We start from the raw sequence: 19643 nt of genomic DNA, 5'->3' as shown, positions 1-19643 counted from the left end.
GGGAGCGCGTTTTCATTTACAATGGTTGCATGAATGGGGTGTAAATCACTTTGAATTGACGGATAACTTAATTTCTTTGTTGTTGTATGCAATATCTGAATATTTGGTTAAATTGTGTGTCAAAGACATTAATTTTTTTTATGAACAGATACAAGAAAAAAATGGCACTGTAAGCAAATAGTGTTCACCAAACATGTAAATTCCGTCATAATGTACTTACCTTTACTTTAACATCATTCCAAACCTTTGTGATGTCCTTTGCTCTGTGGGACACAAAAGAAACACTGAAGAAAAAAGACAAACATTTTTATTCAAGTTATTGGTGTCCAAAGGCCTTCATGAAAACTGACCAAGGTATTAAAGAAAATTGTAGTAACTATTTTTGTTGTTGTTTTTGGCACACTGATTTTCATTTGTATAATCATGTTTTTTCCAGCAAACTGAAGTATACAGTAAATTTGTGGTTACAAAATGTACTACTTTTTTCATAATAACCATGGGTTATTTCCATAAATGGTTGTTTGAAGACCATAGACAAGGGCTGTCAATCTCACTTACTGGAGGGCCGCAGCCCTGCACAGTTTAGTTCCAACCCTGCTTCGATACACTTACCTGGAGGTTTAAAACAAACCTGAAGCATTCAATAAGTTTGATCAGGTGTGTTGAATTAGGGTTAAAGCTAAACTGTGCAGAGCTGCGGCCCTCCAGTAACCGAGTTTGACAGCTGTGACTTTTAAAAATAACTTCTTTTACTGATAGGCCTTCCTAAACACTATTAGTAAACAAACAAATCTATTTGTGTTTTTTTTTTGCAATGCAGCCCTTATGAAAACTATCCATTGCTTTATTACAGTAAAAGTGTAACTGGTGCACTGATTTCCATTAGTATAGCCATAGATCTCTATAAATATTATTGTTAAACTATATGATTAGAGTAGCAAAACCAGGGGGAATTTGTGGTTACCATGGTTGAACTGCAATAACCATATTTTTTTGTTTTACTTGTTGTAAAACCATGGTTAGTTTTCATAAAAGGGTTATCTGATCTCCATTAACTTTCATAAATTGGCTGTTAATGTACCATATTTTACAAAAAAAAAACGGTTAAACACCACAGCGGTTGAACAAGCCAGCTATAAGTCAAGTAACTTGTAGTCTGTTTTGCAAGAGAGTTTCACCTACCTTATGACTAGACTGGATCAGGTAATGAGCATCTTAGAAAAGCTATCAGGTTACTATCCTAAAATAGATCTTTCCAGCAGTCCGCAATTTTCAGATTAATCGACGTTTAGGGTAATTTCTTGACTGAAAACTACCAAATTTGGCGTCAATATCATCCAGCAAATAGTGAACTTAAAGTTTTATAGACTTGTAATATGTAAACTTGTTAATATACTTCTGTTTTGTTGATAAAAGTGGTCGAGCGTTATCCTGCTTCTGCTCCAAGTTTGGTGGTCATCGAACGGTTTTTCCCGCCAAACCATTTCAAGCGTATATAGGTTAGCTGCTTAATGTCAAATGAAAACATTATTTTGAATTTTGACACCAGTTGGGACATTTCCAGCCCCAACAAGGGAGACCCTCCAACCCCCTCATAATTTGCACCCTTGTTAAAGCTGTATCTCCAATTTGGTGACCCATGCCTGCCATTCACAGTGATGAGAGAAGCTGCACGCACCATTTAATGACAGGAATTGTAGTCTGAACACTTTATAAACCTCGAGCTTTTCTCGTTTTGGTTCTTACTACATCCAAACGACCGAACGGATATTATTATTATTAAAAGAAATCATATTCCTCCGCACGCCTCATCAATCTTATCGACATCACCGCACAATATATCACAAAAAAGGCGGAGATGTCACTCAACCGTGCCCGTAAAGGTGGGCGGACTGGAGTGTCCCCCCCACCTCTGCCAATGGCAAAGCAAGACCCGAAATCCCTAAAATGAGCCGTCAGCCCGCGGCGGGGAGCACACTCTGAATTAGCCCGCACCGCGCACGAGATGACGGATCGACTCTCCGCGGCCGCAGCTCACGCACGGAGCAGCCGAGAAGCAGCGTAACCTCACGGCAAACAAACTTCAGAAGTTCGCTTTTCTCCACGCGCTCTCTTCAATGTCACCATGCGCAGCATCTCATCCTGCGGTGCGCTGCTGTCAGTCTACTACCCACAGATCTTCCTCATCCTCACCAGCGGCAGCTACCTGTAGGTTTGAGCGAATGCTTTCTCTATTATTTCACATTTGGAAATCGGAATCTGGCGACTATTCGGTTTGAGGTTTATCGTTATTGCATTGAAAATTCGGATAGTGGATGTTCATGGATGTTAGGAGCGCAAACGAGTCATCATTTCCACATTTGTGCATTTGGCATTGTTTAATGCACCTGCTGTGTTGCACGAACAGACTGAGCATGTGCTTGTGCTTTAATTACATCTTCTGAGGCACTGATAGTAGCTACTAAAGTAAGTGTGCTTGAAGAGCAACGCCGCTGATTGGATCTTACCGGTTATATTTATTATTTAAAAATGAAAGAATTTTTTTTTTAAATGTTGATTAGTTAATTGTAAGCTATCCAATAGCTTGATAAACGGTTTTAAGATTTAACACAAAAAATGTAATTTGATTTCTAAAGTTAAATGTGTTAATACACATACAATAAAATAAATATTACACTCAACACAATAATACATGTTCTTTAAGATTAATGCATATAAAAGGCATTTACAGGAAAACACTAAGATTTAGGTTATGAATTATGAACGTTGTGGATCGGTATACATTTGTGTTGATTATTACTTATGCATGTTTATTAGTCATTATTCAAGCATGATATGCCATTCTTCTTGCTTACCTTTAACATCATGCTGGTTATCAGTATATTTTAACATGATCATTTATGAACTATTTAGTTTTAAACTTTCAAAGCTTCTCCTGTAATGCCAGTGCATTTACATACAATACACTTTCATATTAGCAGATGAAGCAAAAGGTTTTAAATTCTATATTACCGCAGCTATATACCACCCAGTTATATCATATTCCAGTATAAACCAGTTCATTCAGTCAAACTGATGAGATTACCTTTCATTCATTTGCTGTGAAACCATAAGGACAATGTTTTACTCATTACAACATCATGTTTTGATCTCAAATGCATGTAATTGGAAAACCGCATCTGGAAAAAAAGAAGAAAAAAAAATGAAGCAGAGGGTGAGATGTGCGTCTCAGACTGGCCTGAAAAGAGTGAACCTTTTATTTGCACTAAAGTTCAGCCTGTGGAGAAATGACTGAGCCACACATTTCAAACATCTATGAGTAGATCATAAATGTACTTTAAATAGATTCTGGTTTTAGAAGTGGTCATTATTATTATTATTTAAAGCTAAGAGTCTCTTCAAATATACATTTTTTTCTGGGAGTTTGGTTTGGTTTTCTTTGAAAGGACATTTGCATTACAATGACGTGCTAAACCAAAAATATTTCCATTTGCATTCTTGAAAAGCTTTGTGTATTATTTGATACACAAAATTTCAGCTACGCTTAATCTCTGTTCACATTGATGCCTGAAACCACAATTTTTTTTTTTTGCTGTATTATGCATGCCAGGCCAGTAGTTGGCGATATCACTTTGTAAAGGAACATGACAAGCCTGCGCACATACACATTCTTTGTCAGAGCGGTCAATATAACCAATCAAGATGGTATCATGAATCTAAAAGTACATTTATTTCCTCCATCATCACAATTTTTCGATATTGGGGGTGTGACGATATCTCGTGTCATGAGATCGCGCAAGTTTAAATGTACTGTAGTACTTGCGTATGTCTACCTATAAACTCAATATATATCCCACATGTGCATAATGTCACCATTTTAGTTATAGTGCTAATTTTCCAAGCAAACATTTAGCATTTTTCATAATTACGTTTTTAATGAAAAATCTTAATCGACTGTTACCTAATAAAGTATTTACAGCTTAAAATGGGTTTCATGGATTTTCCGCAGACCACACCTAATTTAATAAACCAATGCCACAATATATAAAAGAGATCTGCTAAAAGCTATAACAATTACATTAAAGTTTCTCTGTATTTATTTATTTATTCATTCATTTATTCTTTAAATATTCTTGTTCTCGAACAAGAATGCCAATTGTTATTATGTCATATGATCATCATATGAACATATGATGAATAGACACTGTAGTTTTAGTAGTTTCTCTCAAGCTTAGCCTAAAATGCTTATTTTAGATTTTAACCAAGACATTAGTTGCTCTAAAATGGGACTTCATCCTATCATCATTGGTGCCAGCATCTCCCACCGTGCCAGGAACAGTTTGATCTATTCTGATAGGTCAATATATTCCTAGATTATGTTAAATGTCAGTTAGTAAGTTCACTTTGTTGATTATCAGCAGAACAGACGGTTTGATTTTACAAGGCTAATCCACATTATGTGTGTAGGTACACTTAAATTGGGTAGTATATCCTACGAATGCATTGTTGTATATGGTCTTTGTCTGTAGAGTGGCGCACGATTGGTCTGTTAATCTGTGTAGACATTATTGGGGATCCAGTCTCATTTATGTTCAAGTTCAGATTGAAATTTTTGTTGTTCTGTTCTAAAGTCATAACATACTCCTAAATTCATTCATTATAGTAAAGGCAATCCTTCAAATGTTTCCTCTGGCATATTAAAAATGATTGAAAAGTCTGAGGAAACTGTCTGGCAAAGTGCAGTTAAATCATGCGAGGGGTTTGGGTATTTTTAAGGGTCTATATAAACCAACAATATGTATCTTACGAAACACTGAACAATCTGTGCAGCCCACTAATCAAGAAAATTGATTATTGAAGAATAGGGTCAACCAAAAATTTAATTACTGTCATCATTTACTCAGTCTAATGCAGAAAAACACAGAAGATAGGAAAAAATGCAGTGTACTCCATTATTTTTTTTCAATTAAATGTGACAGGTTTAAAATTACCTGAGGTGAGTAAATAAATAAAAATATATATATATTTGTGTGAATTGTGACTTTTATGATCATTTCTTAAAGGGATCATTGACCGATATGTTAATTTACTCAGATAAATTCAGGCTAATTAATTTGTATTACAGAAGATTTGAAGCTGAAACCATGATTTCCCTAGTGATTCCCAAACTCCAAGTATCGTTGGATACCTGCACTTTAAGAGACAATATAGAAAAAGTATACAAACAGGTGAAAGTAAATTAATACATGTGGCTCCTAAGGATATTTTTATGGCTAGGGAAACAAAAGAATCAGTCTGTGCAAGACACTGGATATTATATACAACATTATCAACACAAATGGCCAACTTGGTTGCTTAAAGATGTATATCAAATGTTGTGAATCTGTCAGTCAACTTTATTCAATGTGATGCTCATACTCAAAACTGCCATGAGCTAAGGCTGAGGATTAAAGTTACAAATACTTCTAAATATAAATAATATTCTGAGTCTTGCATAGGCTCATCATTACACTTTACAAGACCTTGATGTATAACTAGAAGCACTTTATGTTTGTTTGACTGTGAAACTGCATTTACTTACATTTTATGAATCCCCAAGGAACCAAGGTTATAATAATTTAGCATTTTAAAATGAGTTATTATTTTAAAACTATTTCTAAATTTTGGTTTAATTTTAGTTAAACTGATTCGTGGTTTTACTAGTTTTAGTTTAGTTTTTATTTTGTGAACACATTTCTCTAAAGTTCCTGTAATTCTAGTTCAGCAATGTTAATAGAAGTCTGCCAGTGTTGACGGAAGTGAAAGTTTGTGTTTGGCGCAGCTAACATTAATTCTTGTGCAATAAAATAAGTGATTTATAATAAAATAAGTCTAAAATAAAATAATTCTTTGAACAGACACTGAACTGAAAGCCATACAAATGCAGCTTAACAAATAAATGTAACAATGACTACGTTTACATGAACATCAGTAATCGTATTATTTGCCTTAATCTGAACAAGACAATAACATGATTAAGGTGTTTACATGAGTTGCTTTTTGAATGTTCTTTTCATGATCCCGTTTTACATGTTACAGCACATAATTCGATTAACGTCACTGCGCTATCCACATTTCCTCTTAAGTTTCATGTAATTATGGGTGGTTCATTTTTAATTTTAGCGACTTAAACTGCAGTTTGGCACTTTCACTTTCATTCAGGAACATTTCAGACATGCCCCCCAAAACAAACTGAGGTATTGGATGAGATTATGAACTGCTGGAAGAGTGTTGTTTTAATAGAATTTGATAAAATCCTCCGCATTTCACCATGCAGGTGCCTGTGGTCCTTTACTGACTCTGTAGGTGTACAGAATAGTGTCAAACAGTCGCAAAACATGGCGAAAATCCTACACGATGGTAACAGTTTGATTAAAGTGTTTACATGTCTGTACTGCACTTCAATGCCACTAAAATAGGCATAATCCACATGTCTTAATTCGATTTCTGTTTAGTTCAATTATGACCTTAATCAGATTATATTAATCAAAAATGGCTGTTTACATGGTAGACTCTTAATCAGAGTATTGTTTTAATCATATTGAAATTGGATTACTGCTGTCCATGTAAACACTCAATAATAAAGAATTGAGACAAACTTCTCTATTAAAGATCATGTTTATAGTGAAAAATGTCTAGTTTACAGTTTTGGCAAATGAAGAAAAGTTTGATGTTTACATAAAAACATGTTTTCATATATAATCATGTGCTATAATCAATGGGTAAGCATGTGTGTTTGTCTGAAAAAGCATCTACAGCTGTTTCTCTGAAAAACAGCAGACTATCACGTGAGATTTTCCGCAACAGAATTATTGCATAATAATTCTGAAAATGATTATTATATTTGCTAGTTATTTTATTTCAGTTAATTTTTTAGTGACTGTTGTTAGTTTTTCATTCATTGTAATTGTTTAACTTATTTCAGTTAACGAACATGTTTTTTGACCAACAGTTTTAGTCGTAGTATTAGTTTCCGTTTACTAAAGTAGCCTTGTAATGAACTATTTGAGCAAAAAAAAAATGTCTTCAACCTTCTAATAAGAACATAATGTCACATGGGGACTTGTGAAGCTGCTCATCGATCGATTTGCTCTTCAGTGTTTGGACTTTCAGCAGTGAAATTTAAACCACACTGAACTGAACTCTCTGAAAACCAGACTGACAGTTTCAATTTACTACAACTTCTAAGTTAAGCTGCTTTGACACAATCTACAATGTAAAAGCGCTACAGAAATAAACATGACATGCCGAGGGCAAATAAATGAATCCTAAATTTTCAGTTGTGGTTGAACATCCTTTTAAATACCTCATCTATATCAGCTGCTTACATCAGTGTGTCTGGTCTCCTCCAAAGGGCTTTGTCTTCAGTCGTGGCTTTGGGCGCAAACATCATCTGCAACAAGATCCCCGGCCTGGCCCCCCGACAGCGTGCCATCTGCCAGAGCCGCCCAGATGCCATCATCATCATTGGGGAAGGCGCTCAGCTGGGCATCAACGAGTGCCAGTATCAGTTTCGCTACGGCCGGTGGAACTGCTCTGCCCTTGGCGAGAGGACCGTCTTTGGGCAAGAGCTGAGAGTAGGTCAGTAGGTGCAGCCCCGTGAGCTGTGCTTTCATGTCACATTCATTGTGTGTGTGTGTGTGTGTGTGTGTGTGTGTGTGTTGTTTTGGCTGGATCTGTTTCCATTAGAGCCCTGCAAAACAAGTGAGACAAAAAAAAAACGTTAAAGCAGATACAATCTGTCCGCAATTACTTTACAAAAAATCTCTTTTAAAAAACATTTGCACACACACACACAGACAGAAATGGCATCAGTGACTTTCTGAGAACCAAGGGAACGCGCAGTAATATGCTTTTCTTTAATAATGCACTCCCATATAAATTGCCTTTCAGTCAGAAATGTTTTGTTACGGTCAGGGTGCGGTGCGGGGCTGTGTTTAATCCAATGGTCCTGGTAACAATCACTCTTTTGGGGGTTGGTTGGCTTTACGCAACATAATCTTATTTCTTTTTGTTCAAGGAAATGTATGTTTGAGCTGTGTGTACCAAGCTTTTTATGTTCTGCTGTGCAAACCGCTTGTGTGAGTCCTAAAGAACGGTCATTGTATTTGATTACTGTAGCATGAAAGTTACGTTTTATATGCAATATCTAGGTCCGGATGGAATCTGCACACTATTACACACTACTTACACTGGTTTTAAGAAGTAGGACTGAAATCTTCCAAAATGGTTTACATTCCATTGAATTGCCTTTGAAAATTGAAGGCTCAAATGGGTATTTTAGGACAAACTACAGGTTATTTAATAGCCATTGTGGACTTAACGGAATACTGAATGGGTTTTTCCACAAAATCCATTAGAATAATGGTAGTTAGAATTCATCAGTAGGTCCAAGCATGTCAAATTATACAAGGACTTCATAGCATTCGCATCAAATTTTGGCTGAATAAAGGAAATATCCTGTGCTCAGGCAAACCTGATGATCAGAAAATCAGCTTTAGCTATGAGAAGAACCGCAACACTAATGGTCTGTTTCCATCTCGCAAGATGGAGAGGGTAATAATCACTGTTGCTTTTACAAGATTCCCTGCCAGCATCTCTTGATGAGGGATATTATGCTAGAAAAAAGAACAACAGCAATTTCATATTTATTTCCTGCTTATACTGTAAATGCACTTTGGTATATATTAAAATACTGCTGTATTATTGGCAGACTTAATGATTAGTCATCATCTGAAGTCTGGCAATGATGTTCGACTGTAATTGTGAATGTAATGATCAGATTTCAGCTCTTCACTATATGGCACCCATGAACAATACAATGCCATCATTAAAAAAAAAAAAGAATCAATCAATCAACTGACCAATCAATCAACTGATCAATCAATGTGCACCCTTTTTATGACAGAATGACCACATATTTGGGTGAAAAATAAAATCATTAAACAATCCTGGTTTAAAGGAAATAAAAGTTGGAACTAATTCAGGGATTTTCCAACTGGGGTTTAAAAGTGAGTTCAAGGGAGACCTTTGAAATGTTTGATGGAAAATATTAAATAAAAATACAATAATTATTTTTAATAATTAATTAATATTAACATAAAATATTAAAGCAAACATTTTTTTGATTATAATAAACAGATTATTTAAAAACATAAAAATGTTAACTTGACAGAACCTAAATACTCTTGTATTAAATGGTTGGGGTTCCTTGCTCTGGGATTATCATATTTGGGGGTCTGTTGTGTCTAAAAGATTGAAAACCCCATTATTAATCCAAAAAGGACCTTCATACAAACAAAAAATACACAGACCTTTAACGCAGTCAGTTCATTAACCCCACTCACCTCTAGTCTTCTCATAAAAGCTGACCAGCAGGGGTCAGTTTAGTCTCCTTACATCCTTCTTGGGATCAATCCTGCTTCCAGAGATTTTCCTGCCCACAGAGTTCAGCTAATTAAACAAACATGGGTCAGTTAATCATTAGTTAGATATTACATTAAATTGGCTGCGTCTCTTTGGTAGTTTAACAAAGATGAAACTCACTGACATGAATCTTGGGGAGTCAATGGTGTCAAAACATCTACTCTTTTCTTCCTAGGTAGCAAGGAGGCTGCATTTACCTACGCCATAACTGCAGCAGGAGTTGCCCATGCAGTGACCGCAGCCTGCAGTCAGGGCAACCTGAGCCACTGCGGCTGCGACAGAGAAAAACAAGGCTATCATGACCATGAAGAGGGCTGGAAATGGGGCGGCTGCTCGGCGGACGTCAAATATGGAGTAGAGTTCTCCAGGCGCTTCGTGGATGCACGAGAGATTAAAAAAAACGCAAGGAGGCTAATGAACCTGCACAATAATGAAGCTGGAAGAAAGGTATGGAATAAGACAAGTTATATACATTATATTTCCTTAATGTGTAATAACACAGCAGAAATTTGGGTCCATGTTAATCAAAAAGAGATGCACAATTAAAAGCAATATATACTTGTTAGCAAGGGAGCAAAACCTTGCTGTGATTTTGAAGAGATATAACCTTTTTCATGTTCAGGCTTTTACACTCTTAAAGCAGTATATACAGAGAACTATTAGGTGTACAATTTTTTTATATCATATATAAAGTCAGAAAATATTTCATCCTCATTTCTCACCACCTGCTTCGAATGTTATCACATGATTGAATGGGCGTTATTAGTGGTTATCAGTTGACAGATATGGGCCAGGAGGGGCCCTCTGCGCCTACTGGTAGGCTCAGAAAGCTGTTATCATTCATCCACATAGTTAACCAGCTATACTAATAGAGAAGACCAGAAGACCAGATCCAGATCTGTTTTTACATTACTGTGAAGGTTGGGTTTAAGGTTGGGGTAGGGATAGATGTTAATAAAATACAATTTATGGGAAATGTAATAAATAATATAAATAATTCTCATGGTTTATTAGCTATACTAATAGAGAAGACTCCAGATCCAGATATGTTTTTACATTACTGTGACAATTGGGTTTAGGGTTGGGGTCGGAATTGACTTTAACTTCTCGTTAATTTCCATCCACAGCCATGTGTGATCTATAACTGATTAACCATGTGAATGGATGATAACAGCCTTCTGAACCTTACAGTAGGCGCAGAAGGGCATTATTGGCCCATATCTATCAGCTGATAACCATTGATAACACCTATTCAATAAAGTGATAACATTTGAATCAGCTGTTCTCACACTATTTTGGGACTGGATTTTGTAGATAAACACACAAATGCACCCATTGACAAACCACTACAGCATGAAAAAAAGATAATTTTTTATCTGAAAACAGAAGTTTATGTTAAAGTAAAATGAATTTATTTAGTTTTAAGATTTACTTTTAAGTTTATATGTAGTTGTTTTAATGTTGCTTAGTTAGAAACAATCATACAAGTTTCATAAATTTGTTTTAAGGAACTATTAGTTAAAAATGGAATTGAATTAAATTCCACTAATTCCAGTGGCTTTAATACTGGCAATTCTCAGATTATATGTTGCTATAAATTTCATTCAATTATATTTTCAAATAAAATTTCTCAATTAGTTTCTTAGTTTTCTGTGTGCGTGATGAATGCAATAAAAAAATTATATATATATATATATATACATATATATAAAATAAATTGTCCTTAACAAAAAGTTTGAATTCAGTAATATCATGGTAGAATATACTCACATGCAAAAGATTTACACATTCTTTTACCATCAATCATTGCTGAGAAGTTGCTGATCACACAATGTGGTTTTAGAAGAAAAGTTATTTCAATTTCTCATGTTTAAACTGACCCGAAATACAAAAACAGTATAAAAATGTCATGTTTTCATGAGATTTAGTTCATAAAAACCATGAATAGTGATACACTGCTTTTAGACAGAGGGATTAGAGGAACAATACGACTGAATCTCAGGAGAAGGAGAATTTTAACATTGAACTAAACGGGTAAATGTCAACTATCACGTACGTCTGTCTGTTGAACATATCAGTAACACATCAAACAGCCAAATAGTTCTGCTTTTAACTCAAATGTAACCATATACATAAATGGGGACTTGAGAATTATGGACATTTCTCTTCTTCTTTGATGTGGCCCTTAGGAAGGTAGAGAAAATTACAGGGTATGAGTTGGCTAAAACATATTTTTTCCTCTCAGTTTTGACAGATATCTGGCATCGCACATTGAGACATTGCTTAGGACGTATTGAATAATGGGTTTTGGTTCAAATTGCTGAAAACAGTCAAAGTAAAATGTCAAGAATTTCCCTTACCCGTCAGCTGCACGAATTCACTCGCACCACAGATTCAAGAGGCCTCTGATGAAGTCATGCCCATTGTAAAAGACCAGTGAGTTTTAGCAGGAAATAAAAAGCAGATGAGCCATATTTTTTTAAATATTGTGGAATAAAACATTCATTTAGAATTCTAATTATATTTATGGGCCAAAGATGAGAAGGCCCAATTGGGGATCTGCATCAAAGAAAATGTACAATTTTTAAAATATTTATATTAAATGCAAGATTAGTGTCTACTTTAAAGTTTAAATTAACTTTTGTGGAAAAAAATAAAACGAAATATAGGTGAAAAATATTTAGCTGAACATAAATTATGCAAAATAAAACAACATAAGTACGCCTGCTTAATAAAACTACAGTATAAAACAATGTGCTCATAGACATTATTATTATTACATTCATCAGTCAATCTTAGTGGTAAAGTATGAAGATTTAAAAGGACAATTAATTAGTACTTTGAGCATTGTTCACTGCAGGGGTCATCATCCCTGTTCCTAGAGGGCTATCTTCCTGCAAAATCAAACACACCTAAACCAATTAATGCAGGATTTCTGCTGGTTTCTTCAAGTCAAATGAAGACTTTTAAGGCCCTTTTAAGACCATTATGAATGAAACTTTCGACTTATAGATGCTAAGGATTTTTTCTAATGGCCCAGTTACTTTTCTATATAGTTTTTTATTAATCGTAGATTATGTAAAGGGATGTGTTACTCCCTGATTAGGGAATTTAAATTAGAGAATTTTCTGTAAACATGTCTAACAGTTGTTAAGAATTGTATCTCTTTGCAATAAAAACTTAAATATATATTTTAAAAAGTTGTGTCGACCCAAGGGTCGCTTTACTTGGACAAAAAAAAAACAAAAAACATGAAGACCTGTTTAAAATGATTTAAGACCTACAACACAATATTTCAGTGATTTTAAGATTTTTTAAGACCTAAAATTTTGCTTTTGAAATTGAAGACATCTTAAGACCCAGCGGACACTCTGTAATAGGACCTTAAGCAGCACTTGATAAGTACAGACATGTGTGTTTGGTCAGGGTTGCAATTAAAATCTGTAGGTAGTTCTCCAGGAACAGGGTTGGTGACCCCTGGCTTATTGTGTCATCAAATGATTCTATCTGTCAGAGTAAAAATGTTAGATGATATTTTTTTTCTTGAAAAAGTACAATTTAATTAAACAAGACAAAAAATTCTAACAAAACCGTATCTTACAAAATAACCAAAACACTTCACCGAAAACGCCAATGTGAAAGATTACAACTAAAATATCTAAAGGTTACAGCAATTGAACTATGAAAATTGTAGGTTGTTCTGTGCTTATATATACTGTATATATATATGCTTAAATGATTGTTTTAATCCACCAAGACCTTTCATCTTCAAAACACAAATATTAAGATATGAACCAATAACATTGTCAAAACTTTCGATGTGGATCCAGTGTTCAACTGTAATCATGCAAATCACCAAAAACTATTTTTGGCACCTGATTCAAAAACGATTCTTCCACGTAAGGTCAGGGTGCGTCTTTACTGTGGCCACTATGGAGGATGAGAGAGCTCTTGAATTTCATCTAGGATATCTTAATTTGTGTTCTAAAGATGAACAAAGGTCTCAGGGGATAAGAACAACATACAGGTGGGTAATTATTCACAGAATTAACATTTTTGGGTGAATTAACCCTAAACCTTAAATGCCTTAAGTAACAATAGTTTCCTACTGTCGCAGGTTCTAGAAGAAAGGATGAAGCTGGAATGTAAATGTCATGGTGTCTCCGGCTCATGCACCACCAAAACCTGCTGGACCACTTTGCCGAAATTCCGGGAGATCGGCTACGTGCTGAAGGAGCGTTACACCACCGCGCTTGAGGTGGAGGCTGTGAGAGCCACTCGTTTTCGGCAGCCCTCCTTTCTACGTCTCAAGCAGTCTCGAGGGTACATCAAGCCCACAGACACAGACTTGGTGTTCTTAGAGCGCTCCCCCAATTACTGCGAGGAGGACACTGTGACGGGGAGCGCAGGAACAAGAGGACGCCTGTGTAACCACACGTCTCCTCTCACAGACGGCTGCAACCTGATGTGCTGCGGCCGAGGACACAACACTCATCAGTACACACGCGTGTGGCAGTGTAACTGCAAGTTCCAGTGGTGCTGCTTTGTGAAGTGCAACACCTGCAGCGAAAAGACAGAGGTGTTCACTTGTAAATGAAGACGTGGACAAGGTTATGGACAAGAAAAAAAGGCAATAAGCCAATGGAGAGAAGCAGAAAGTGACACAGCTTCTTCATTTTGCACATCAGGCAGTCTTTACACAAGAAAGGCCATTTGTTGAGGAATAATAAAGAAGATGTCAGAACTTTAGGAGGAAAATGCACTGACCTTAGACCGATTTTCTTGCAAATGTGGACACTTCATATGAGTGCAAGGCTTTCATAGTTCTCAGATTCTTGAGGAAGTTCACAGGGACCTGATGATGACTCTAAATACTTATCAGGCAGTATAAACTGCGTATAAAAGTGACATTCTTCTAATTGACGACAAGAAAAACTTGTCTGAAATGCTGAGCCCCTATGGGAGCTCAAGAAGAAAAAGTAAAATGTTCGTTCACACTGTATCTGTTTGAACACTGAAAAAAAAGTATTTTCCTTCTCTTTGGAGAGAAATAAATTCATACTGTAGATGTCTCATAATGATATGCAGAAGTGTGAACTTCTAGTATCATTGGCTACTGATCTGTTGCTTCTAAAATTCAACCTCCATGTATAAAAAGCTGCTTCTCTTCACCATTGTTTTGCAGTTTATCAATTGAATAGTGATCATTTTAATCAATACATCGTCAATTGCTGCACTTGTACATGGCATGTACATTGGCCTTAAGAAAATGGAAAATATTTGTGTCTTTTATGTAAAGAAAATCTGTTTATAGTCCACTTAAGCTGCAATGTTTCGTCTTGTAACGTGTGATGGAATGAAAAAGAGCTTTTAGAAACTCCACAGAACTGCAATGTGACTTACCCGTTGAGAGACCGAACATTCCCACGACTGCCAGAGACATAGGATTCCACATCACCGGTCCGGCGTGTTGTGCCTGAGCCAACGGACCATAGAGCTTATGGATCTTAAAACGGTTAAAAGGTCACTGGAAATACTTTTGAGTAGCATTCTTGTTATGTAAAATCAAAACTGTTTATACGAGTTGGCAGATGTGTTAAAATATATTTTTATATGTAGAGAATATGGCACTTTATGTCAGAGGAAGTACTGATGCGATTTTCCTTGTTATGTTTTTGTATCATTTAATTGCAGATGTAAAGACTTTTTTTTAATTAATAATGATTATTTTCCAGAGCTCTGCTTGGAACCATCTCATCTTTTTTTAGACTGGTTGTATTTATACTTTTTTGCCAGACCTGTACAGTTAAAATTGCTAGATGAATAAAAAAGTCAGTTTGCATCAAATACATCATTTAACTTCATCCTACACACATCAACATCTGCGGTTTCTTCCCAGATGCGCTAACACTTGCGGGAGCAGATACTGTGAAACGCTGATTTCGAAGTGACGCAGAGGGTTTGAATAGGCATCCGACCTGGCTCATTCATCAACCCGCCGTATGCTCTCTGCCGCTCTGCTCTTTTTCCTGTGTGTGAAAAGCATTGCAAGCAGCCACCAGAGCAGAAGTAAATGGGAGCTGTTTTGTTAGCCGTCTGAACTGCTGGGTACCGGAACCGCGTAAGCTCCCAACACTATACCCCGGATTGAGTGAAAAGTCAACCCCGATTGTTTCGCACAAACATTTTGTCATTAAAAAATATGAGGCAGAAACAACAGGGTGTGGTGGGGAGAGAAGAGGCCTCCATTGAGGGGTATTAATGCCATGGGGGCGTGTGTGTGTGGACCACTCAGCTCATTCCAGGACAGGATGGGGCGAGATGGGATTCTGCAAGCTAATACTTCTGGTCTGATTCACTTGGGACAAACTAAGTGCAGAACTAGAGCAAAAAAAAATTGGTAAGGGACTGAGAGAAATGGAAAGAAATAATGGCTGGTGCCATTTGGTGTTAAGAGAGTAAACATACATGAAAATCACTAAGAAAACTAAAACCCGATTGCTAAAATATACTGTGGCTATTTGTGTTAAGACTCATTTTTTTGTGTAAATTTTGTAAACACACAATTCAAATGTTTTGTAAAAGTATGAGTACACGTTTTATTATAAAGATGACATGTTTACAAAATTAAATTATTTGTTTTTATTTGTCTTTAAAACCGAAATAAATTTCTGGAACATCATGATATTTGTATTGAAGCTTATATTTTCTAATTAATATCATTAATGTTATGTTTAAGGTGAAATAATTTTTTTCATGATTTTAATTGAGGCACTTGGGCTCACCAATGCCACATTTACTTGATCAAAAATACAATAAAAGTACAATAAATACAGTTATATTGTGAAATAATAAAAGAACTATGGTTAATCAGATTAATTAAATAGCTAATTAAAATAATGTATGTTCTTCATACATATGTTGACCCCAGGACCCCAGTATGCACATTCAAAAGCCTATTGAAGGCAAGCCTAAAACCTTTAGCTTAAAAGGCATAAAGGCTAATCCTAAAGGCTGATCTATACTTCTGTGTCAAGTGCACGCGTATGCTCCGGTGCAGCCTTTGCACGGTCGCATAGCCCACGCCATGACTGACGCCGACGTGCACATCTCAAAAAAAAAAAACGTAACTACACGTCGCAACGAGGCGGTGTGCAAGCTCTGAGAAGGGTCAGCTTGGTATCCCTGATGAGTGTGAGAGCCATGCAAGCCTGTTGGAGCAAGTGTTTACAAGGGTCAAGTCCCGTGAAGGAGCTCCAGGTGGAAAGTCTTGTTTTGTGTTTACCTTATGATTAAACTTGTTGCATGTCTGCTGGTTCCCGCCTCTGAATGAGCTAGTTTTAGCTACTTATACAGTAAGGTAGCGTTCAAAAAAAAAAAAAAAAACACTAGCTAAGAAACTCAACACACAGGAACACAAAACCTACTGCCAGCTAGCGTTTCGAAAGTGCTATTGCAGAGCAACATAAACAGCGCGTAGAAGAATAAATGTGCAACAACGCCGTGGGTCACGCCGATCACTTGACGCAGAAGTATAAACCAGCCTTAACTCTGTCTCTGTGTTCTACTGCACTTTTAAAAACACACTCGCAAACTTCCCTTACCTGAGGGAATTTTCGCCACTTTTTTCAAGTGCGTTCCACTTCATCAAGTGAGCCAGGGAATCTAATATGGACATACCCTCGATCAGGACAGAGGGAGTGAGTCGGGTTTATATGCCCACTCCTGCACCTATATGTCCCAGAATGCAATGCAATTGTAACGTCACAACAGTGTAGTTCCCAGGTGCTCAAAGGTTTAGGGCATTCCATTTCAATCCATTCTGATTTTCCCCATGTAGAGGACATTTGTTTCACATAATCACATTTTCATCTCCCCCCATAGACACAAAATATCTGCATGTTTCCAGTCACCTGATTTCTAATCACCTGTTGGTCTTGCCATTACCCTCAGCAAACAAGGCAAGCTCTGTCTCTCACTCACTGTCTGGTCTACAGTTCATATCTGAGAATAACCTGGCCAAACAAGAATTACCAAACGCCACCATACCAGAATCCCTTCACTAAGTTGGTGAGTGCACTCAAGGCCTAACTAAGACCAACTCCACTGCCATCTGCCTCTGGAGGGCCCATGGCCTTTCCTGCTCCATAATCTGGGGAGGCTGCTGAGTGTAGTGTTTTTCGCTTCAAACAAATCTGTACATTGAAATGCATCCCAGCGAAATCCCACAGAGGACTCTTAGGGCGCACTCACACTATGCTATCCGAACCATGCCCAGGCCCGTTTCCCGGATCGTTTGAAAAGTGTGAGTGCTCTGAATCGGGCTCAGGCGCAGTTCAGTTGGCCAGCCCTGGCCTGGTTGGAAGAGGTGTGCCAGAGCGCGGTTCACTTGGGCTCAGAAACTGAAGATGAGACGTAACTTTTAAGGGACTGTTACATATGGATTTATTAATCATTCTTACTGTTTAATGAACGCAAACTGTCATAGATAATTAAAGACGCAAAGGGGGGACAAGCGTGCTTCAGCCCAGTTCAAGGCAACTGTACATAGTGCGAGTACACCCTCACCCTTGGCATTCCTCATCACTCTGCTGTCTGATAAAGCCCTGTTATATATCAAAACTCAATGTAATGCTAATTATCTCATCATCAACATATTCAGATTTCACTGACTATTCAGCATGGCCACTGGAGTGCTCTCTGGATCTTATCAGTTGTCCCGTCTCGGTCAACGATCATTTATTACCAAGTACACACTCCAATTGAAGACACTGGTAGTAGCTAGTGGCTGGAATAAGACAGCAGTTTTCAGTGTGGAGTTAAGGACTTGGCTCCGACATGTGTATTGCCATGACTTGATTGAACTAGAGTACTTCCTATAACGAGCCACATGCATATCGCAATGCCAAGCTGTCTGCCATATTCTTGAAACTCCTCCAGTACCAGAGCCGATACAAATCAATTTCAATCAACTATTGACTTAGCCAATGAGGCATGCCAAAACTGTGACGTTACTTCATTAAAATTACTGTCCAAGTTAATCTTTTTATTCTAAATTTGTAACTGATTCCTAAAATGCTGTTCATTCCAGAAATATGTGATTCTGTGTCTACTCTCATTGACACAACTTTATCTCACAAGGATGTTTAAATAAACAACAATTTTGACCATCAACCTCACCGGCTGTTTCCAGTTTCTTCTTTGTGGCCAAGCATGGAGGTCTGAGAGCCTGCATTCAATCCCCTGGACCCAGTGGCCGTTATGAACCTCAAAGCATTCACAAGGTTGAACTTGCAGTTTGCATACAACTTTGTTCATATCCAGGTAAGTGATTATTGAAAGATGACTTTCATTACTCCCTTTGGCCTTCATGAGTGACAGATAATGCTGTGTGCACAGTCCATCTCCCCACCCACCTTCCAAATATTTTTAAGTGTCACCTGCTTGACATTCCTGCTTGCCGCACCTCGTCCAGTGGTCCACTTTTGCGTCAGCTGCAGGGTTATTGCTGATGTTTCGCCCCCACCCACTACGTCTCCCGGGGTTTGGGGTGTGGCTTGTAGAGACATCTCCCTGCCACCCCTTGCAGCTGCCCTTAATAGGGTACCAAGCACCAATTCTTGTCCCTCTTCTGTAGCCACATCCAGTAACCTGCCTTCTCTGCCAGCTCTTTAATAGCTCTCCTCGGACTTATCCCAGATGCCCCAACAGGACGGAGAAGCAGAATTACCAACTTCCCGACAAATACCCTGCACCCAACTTCTACGGGATGGACTGTCGCCATCCGAGTACTTGTCAGTCCCAGTACTTAAGCTGCTTGAACTCATTCGCCGCTGCCATTCCCTCCTCCCTGGCACAGTCAACTCAATCACAAAACTCTTCTTGGTCACTGCTGACCAAATCACCACATCTTGTCTTAATGATATTTGGGTGATCTCCATTGGAAAGATGAGTTGTGAGTACAAGAAAATGCACATCTCCCACCCCATTCCAGGCTGTTCTCTCTGTACCTGTCATCTGCTTCCTTGATGTTGATCTGAACATGTTTGGTTGATGCTAATGTGCTGTTCACTTGTACTCTGCATTTTTCCAGCTGCTCTGCCAGCTTTCTTAGCACCTTTGTGCATGCATTGTTTTTTATTTATACAAATTTTAATCTCCCAGAAGAGATTGTCGCT

The 19643-nt window shown here is 37.4% G+C and overlaps 1 protein-coding gene and 1 long non-coding RNA gene across 2 annotated transcripts; one reads left to right on the top strand and one right to left on the bottom strand.

Moving 5' to 3' along the window:
- The first annotated feature begins 2038 nt into the window (after positions 1-2038).
- Positions 2039-14663, top strand: wnt7ba (wingless-type MMTV integration site family, member 7Ba). Its single transcript, XM_056455644.1, has 4 exons — positions 2039-2208; positions 7394-7620; positions 9641-9912; positions 13583-14663. Exons 1-4 carry the CDS (start codon positions 2126-2128, stop codon positions 14060-14062), a joined length of 1062 nt encoding a protein of 353 aa, XP_056311619.1. The 5' UTR covers positions 2039-2125; the 3' UTR covers positions 14063-14663.
- LOC130222997 (uncharacterized) lies at positions 3018-9475 on the bottom strand. The gene is made up of 3 exons (XR_008836557.1): positions 9387-9475; positions 7368-7732; positions 3018-3179 (listed from the first exon to the last, which is right to left on the bottom strand). It is a non-coding gene; the product is annotated as an uncharacterized LOC130222997 (long non-coding RNA).
- Positions 14664-19643: the final 4980 nt, after the last annotated feature.

This window comes from Danio aesculapii, chromosome 4 (assembly GCF_903798145.1).
Source record: "Danio aesculapii chromosome 4, fDanAes4.1, whole genome shotgun sequence".
Taxonomy (NCBI): Eukaryota; Metazoa; Chordata; class Actinopteri; order Cypriniformes; family Danionidae; genus Danio; species Danio aesculapii.
The sequence above is the reverse complement of the archived record's forward strand: the minus strand, read 5'-3'. Positions and strand labels throughout refer to the sequence as shown.